Genomic DNA, 7,126 nt, shown 5'->3' with positions numbered 1-7,126 from the left:
ATATATATATAAATGACTATTAGTATTGTTGCTGTTGTTGTTGTTGCTCATAATAATAATAATAATAATAATAATAATAATAATAATAATAATAATAATAATAATTAATATTAAATATATGTTAAATGTCACATACATTAAGCACATTAATAAATTAATTAATCTTTGCAAAAGGTAACATCTTTTTCAGGCCTATTGATTAAAGTTTAGGTCCTAAGTCTTGGGCTAATGAAAGCCCCTGTCTGAATTTCATCTTGATTATTTTATTTGTCCTGTTTAATTTAGACTGTCATAGACCCTCACTAAACAAGTTATGATATTAGGCCTACATGCCGCTAACAATATGATGTCCCAAAGTATTGACACTCTCCTATTTTTTCAACAGCTGTTGTATAAATCATTTAATTAGGAAATTATGAAGGAATTATTTCCCGTTTGATACCAATTACAACAAATAAATAAATACATTTTACATATTTCACTTTATAATTTCAAATTCATATTTTTACACAAGTGATGACATTGAGAAGAATGTTAATTATAGGTTACATATCCACAAATGAGAATACAATCAATCAATCAATCAATCAATCAATGTGGCCTTTCATGGCTAAACCATCTCAAAATCAACGTGTATGTTGCATGTAAAAGTTTGGAAAGGGTGTCAATGAGAGGGAGAGAGAGAGAGAGAGAGAGAGAGAGAGAGAGAGAGAGAGAGAGAGAGAGAGAGAGAGAATTAATATACCATTCTCTGCAATAGATCTGTATAATAGTAATACAAAAATGTCAAACAAATATTGCCACCCGAACAGGAAAACCAACAGGTGTGTAATTGAACAGACTGTCAAGAGTAAATTAGTCATATCGCTGTTCTTAAATTGCTATGCAGGGTTCCAAAGAAAATTACTTTACATTTGGCAGCAGAACGTGAGTCTCTAAAATGAATCCCTTTTAAACAATTTTACATGTATTTTGGTCTCGATTTATTTTAATAATTCTATAAATACTGTAAACCACATCTATAGAAACTGTATAAACGTGGGAGAGCGTGTGTTGTTTTTGAATTAATATTTATTATGCACCTCATCCGAGAATGCATTGGCCTACTCGAAAAATCTGAGTTGATCTTAGTTAATGTTGCGTACATTCTTTTACCAATGAAGAACACAAGTTCCCTCTCCAGATCATTGTGGGTAATGTTCTATTTATTTTTTATGAAACCTGGGACTCGTTAAATACAAATTAATAACCGCTTTATTAAATTAAACTAAATACTTATGGTACTCTGCAAGGAGAAATTAAATCATGATGCTAGAGAAAATGTGCATCACCGAGTCCCATCTGAATAAATGTCTATATTAATGAATTATAAACCCAGCAACCCGTGACCTTAAAACTATAATCAGGAGACACCCAGGACATGGAGAAAAGCTGTTGAATTCTTTATCGGACTCCTGTCAAAGAGAACCGTCCATTTGTCTTCCGTGGATCAGGCGAATTAATTAACAAGAAATGTAAACTTTTTAATTGGATGTCAAACAGAATCAGATACATACAGAATGCAGATCGGGACTAAACCTGTACTAGTATTTTGAAATCCACGTCAAAAACGTGCTGCCACTAGATTATTTTGGTCAAATAAATGATGAATTTCGGCAGTTAATTTATCGATCCAAACTCCCATTCCGTTTTATTTTAGAGGTCATTAATCAATGAAGAAAAACACCGCTGCGCTCCCCTTTTGCATTTAATACACTCGTACGCCTTATTTATTTCACTTCAACAAATTCGTAGCAATATTCAACATCGATTTGTAGGATAAATATTTAAAAACACGTCTGATCGCTTCCACATTAAATACTAAACGTGATCATTTTTATAACTGGAAGTCCCAAGTTGCTTAAATCACTATACAGAAAAAAAAATACATAGTGCAGTTTTCCGGATTGGATATTTACTTGTTTTATAAACTAAATACACAAAGCATAAAATACATACACTGACTCGAGTCCAAGTCCATTCTTTACACAATTTGTTGAACTACATCAAGTTTATAGCTCTTATATAGGAATGTATATGTAAAACACCATATACATATGTATATTAGTACAAAAGTACAGTTTTCACTTTTATTTGTGAAATAATGAGACTCGCAACCGCTAATATCATATTTCCCTCTGCTCATAAAATGACCTGAGTTATTTAGCTCCAGAAATTTAATTTTTGAAACATCATTGAACAGCTGGTTTTTAAAGGCATCTGGTCTATAGATGTCTATTTTATAATAATAATAATAATAATAATAATAATAATAATAATAATAATAATAATAATAATAAAACGTACACTTCCATATACACAATGTATCCGAAAAGATATGGAAGGATACTGGCTTTATTGAAGTAACTGAAAAATATACCAAGGTTATGGTTAACACATTACTTGCCTATAGATAGGCCTCAATAGGTCACGATTCAAAAAGCAAAAAAAAAAAAAAACAACACAAAAAAAAAACGTTTAGTTTTAATTTCCATTTTAAAAAGGACCGTGTTAATTTAGTAAAGTAGTGATCCTCTGTTGGGCGCTTGATGGACAAGCACCACGTTAAGTGTTCTTGCAATCCCTCCCGAAGGACCCATGTTAATCACACAGCTAGAGAGCGCTTTTATTGCTCTTTGGCTCCCAAGTTTGAAAAGTCCCTGGTGGTAGTTTTGTTTTATATCCCTCTCTCTTTTTCTTACCGTTTATCGTCTGTAATTGAAATCGTATTTGTGAATGTGACTGCACACAATTCGTTACACGCAGAAGTAGAAGTTATATTACAACATTAACAAGCTGAATTGGATCATGCCACCCTCAGCAGGTGTTTATGAAGTGAGTGATGTGTGATAATTGATGCCGCAGTCAGCATTATTTCAATGTTTATGTGCATACAAACGGTGTGTACCGGCACCTTAAATCTGTAATAGTATTTTTTATCGTCAAAAAGTTCATTTTTATTTCTTAATATGCATAGCTACGATATATGTGAATAAAAAGTGAATAAAAACACTCCCAGTCGTTATTTAACCAAATGTACATTAAATATGTGTTTAATGTAATATATAAAGCGCCATTAAATGGCCCGGCCTGCATAGAAAGTCGAGTAGAAATAGCTGATGTCTGTGTTGATATTTAATTACACTTTGATATACACTTTGAGTATTCGGGCATATTGCTTTGACATTCGACAATAAAAATAACAGAAACATATTGGCCACAACAATTCAGCTTTTAAAAAATCCTCTCGACTACACACTCACAGAATTGTCGCAGAACAAACTGGGAGATCAGTGTACTTTATGACCCACATTCTTTTCAAGTGAGCTAGACTTTTCATAGTCAACTCAACCAAATTCCTTTTCTGGCGATTATGTGTGTCTTTTAGTTTATGTTATCAATCTGTAGTGCAGATGACGGATGACCTTGTCAAAACGACGCCAGTCAAAACATTTTTTTTAGCGCTGCTCTGTTCAAAATTGTGTAAAAATGCCCTGCATTTAGATACAGACACAATCCAAACAGCAGTAACTTTCTCAGAGTCTGAAAGAATGGGTGGGAAACACTGGAGGTTGAATAAGAAACTCAAATAACAATACCACGAAGTCAGTTAGAGTCTAATGTAAATTAATGTTTAAATTGTTTTAATGTTATACCTGCACTTGTAAAAAATAGACAAATGAAAGGATTGAATCAATAATAATAATAATAATAATAATAATAATAATAATAATAATAATAATAATAATAATAATAATAATAATGATGATCATGATCATGATGATCATGATGATCATGATCATGATGGTAGACAAGGTCAGATGCCTTTAAAACAAGCTGTTCAATAATGTTTAAGTAAATTCTGGAGCTAAATAACTGAAGTCATTTTATGAGCAGAGGGAAATATAATATTAGCGTTTGCAAGCCGTATTATTTAACAAAATAACTGTACTTTTCTACAGCCTTTGTCTTCATTACAATGACAACATCATTGAGCGTCATTTTAATGACCTCGACAGCTAAAAATAAATAAATACCAATAATAACACAAAAAGAAATACTTCTGTGTGTGTCATTATGTCATGACAGTGATCTGAATTGTCAATCTTAAAGTGCCGTGAGCTCTTTTTAATAACCCAAACACTATCGAGATGGCAGAGACAGATGTTAGGTTGTATTTTTGATCCAGTGTTAACTCCCCCATCCCTTGTGTTGTGTGCTGTCGTAAAGCCCACGTGCCCTCTCTCAAGCCTGCTAGTGATCAGAGAGCAAGCGAGAAGTGGGGAAGCTCAGATACTGTACTGTCGGACTTGGAGCTTCGCTAGAGAACACCTCATATCCCAATAAACAAAGGGATTATGATTTAAGGATCTGGAATATACAATCCGGAGCCATTGTGAGTGACGAGGAAAAGACAGATTTTTGAATAAACTGGGTAAGTCTATTTATATACAGAATGCTTAGCATGTTACCTAAAATAGGAGAAACTATCGCACTGATCCTCACTGTAAGCAATAGCTCAGCAAAACAAATGTAGCGTTTTTGCCATTCTAAAACATAAGAAGTATTAAACAGAAATAAGCCGGCTATCAGAATGGTATGCTTGACTCACAAAGTAAAATAACCAATGTTATTCCAAAAATATTTTTTCTAGATTGCGAGCATTTTGCTACTATTGTATTATTTTAGGATAGCTTCAATGAAAGTAAGTTATAGACTTTTAGATTGTTGAAACAATATTTTGATACAGTACAGCCAAATTAATATTGCAAGGAATTACGGGTATTTGTTCACAAACTTTTTGCAGTGCTGTTAATAAACTTTCATACAATTTTTAATACTGTGCCACGGATAGGTGAAGATGTGTCTCCCCAAACATAAAACACCACAACGTCATTGTACTGTAATTATATAGGATATGTTCGGCATGCAGGACTATAGTCATGGTTAACCTAGTAAGTGTGTGTGCTTTCTTGTTATAAATAGTTTTTGTTTGTTTTGTTTTGTTTTTCTTGAGCAACATGTATGAAAATAAATTAATAAACACGTACCTTGTTCTGTGCACTTTAGCCACAATTGGAGATGCTGAAGCCCGGTGACCCCAGCGGATCTGCTTTCTTGAAGGTAGATCCAGCCTACATTCAGCACTGGCAGCAGCTTTTCCCGCAAAGCCAACTAAAGACCGGAGCCCTGAGTCAGCTGCAGCCACACGAGAGAGCAGATCTCCCGGTAGAAAGTCTCCGCCACCGCCCGACCTCCATCTCCTCCGCCTCCTCCTCCGCCTCAACCCCATCATCGTCGTCCTGCTCATCCTCCTCGTTAGCAGGCTTAACCCAGTTGTCTGTGCCCCAGATTGCACTTTTTGGACACTCGCAGTGCCCCGAAATCCCCACATCGGTACTCAGCGGTCAAAGCAAAGAGCTTTATTTATCTTCCCAGTGTAAAAACGACAGAGGACCAATAATTAAATTCACTCCCGAGGAGTTAGACTACTACCTTTATGGACAGCAGAGAATGGAAATTATTCCTTTGAACAATCACACCAGCGACCCAAATAACCGTACGTACACGCTATATATTTTGAAGTTACCAATGGGGGACAATATGTTTGTTTCTTTGCAGCTGGGTACCAGTTTTATATTTATTTGTAATCTTTCCTTATCGTTGATGTGTTTGGCTGATGCATGTCTTTTACGTGTAGAGGTAAAGTTGGAAAGGATGTTATTGCGCAGTTTCATTGGCGCTTAACAATTACAGAAATAGGCCCTAAGGCGACATGGCAAGACAGTGCATTTTACACTTCGCCTTGTTGGTGTTTAATCTCTGTGTTATAAACATTTTATTAAACTTACTAAGAAGATGTTATACTAAATTACAATACAAAACTTAGTGGTTTAACAAAAAGAAAAAAAACGTTTTTTTTTTTTGTCATTTCTAGTAAAAACTATACATTTGCCTAATCTTAAGCACACAAATCACCTTTCAGTGCTCAAACTTTAAACTGCCTAAAGAGACAAGTCTTGATATATCAAGGTTTACTGTGGAGTACAGTGTCAAACTATATCAGTCTTAAAGGCATTACTTTCACTTAAAATCTAATGCTTTGTATATGATGTACGCTGTGGGGTTTTAATGTTGAGTATATAAGATACCAAACTAATATAAAAACTATATAGATAGATCTGTAAATTACATTGCACAATGAATTGTCATAGCTTATAAATCAACATAAACTCAGTGTTAAATCCCATAACATAACATACATGCAGTAATACTCTTTTTACCGTACAAGTCAGCAATAGCCCTTTTGCATGGCAAATTTAGTAACACTTACCGAAAAACAGTAGGTCACCGCTAAGTGGAGTTGTTCTTTAATTTTACCGATGTTCAAAGAAGTAAAAAAACATTATTAGCAAAACCATGAAACATAACAAAATTATGAGCAAAGCTGGATATAGATTAGAGATATAGCTATAAAAGCACATTTTTCAAAAGGAGACACATTGGCTTGTAATGTAGGCCTGCATTAAAGAACGTTTTAATCAAAAGAAGAAAGATTTTTGATTAGCATTTTTAATATGAAAACTTAACTATCCCAATAAGTTACATAATTAACAAAAATGTGATAGCTCGTATTACCTCATCATATTACGTGCTAATTCACATTTGGAAAGGGTGCAAATGTTACGAAGTGGTACAAATATACATACAAACTGCCTTAAAATAAATTATATTCATGTGCATCCTGCATGGGACAGAAATGAATCTTGATATTTCATCTGCTCCAATAAACCCGAAACATATGAACAGCACACTTCACGGACATTTCGGTATATCCAGCCCCAAGAATGGAGGCTATAAATGAAACCAGTTTGTTATTGATTACTGTGGATACAGTACAAGAACATGTAAAATAATGTAAAACAGTTTAGAATACATGTATATATATGTTATTGAACAGTAAAAAAAAAAAAGCTAAAGAAACCAATACCTGTCACAATTAAGAATCCATAATGATTTAATCATTTAGTATTTGAAAAGCTCATATGATTTTACTTTGAAATAATAATAATAATAATAATAATAA

The 7,126-nt window shown here is 33.7% G+C and overlaps 1 protein-coding gene across 2 annotated transcripts in view; it reads left to right on the top strand.

The window, feature by feature from the left end:
• The first annotated feature begins 4,082 nt into the window (after positions 1-4,082).
• Positions 4,083-7,126, top strand: part of LOC117408833 (putative histone-lysine N-methyltransferase PRDM6) — a 45,117-nt gene continuing 42,073 nt past the window's right edge. Inside the window, exons 1-2 of one of the 2 annotated variants that reach the window (XM_034924686.2) lie at positions 4,083-4,474; positions 5,110-5,599. In XM_034924686.2, the coding sequence (XP_034780577.1) occupies positions 5,122-5,599 (478 nt within the window). In that variant the 5' untranslated portion in view covers positions 4,083-4,474; positions 5,110-5,121. The remainder of the gene's footprint in view (positions 4,475-5,109; positions 5,600-7,126) is intronic. The other variant, XM_034014174.3, reaches the window with a different exon arrangement.

Source organism: Acipenser ruthenus, chromosome 1, assembly GCF_902713425.1.
Source record: "Acipenser ruthenus chromosome 1, fAciRut3.2 maternal haplotype, whole genome shotgun sequence".
Lineage (NCBI taxonomy): Eukaryota > Metazoa > Chordata > Actinopteri > Acipenseriformes > Acipenseridae > Acipenser > Acipenser ruthenus.
This window is presented reverse-complemented; position numbering and strand designations above follow the sequence as displayed.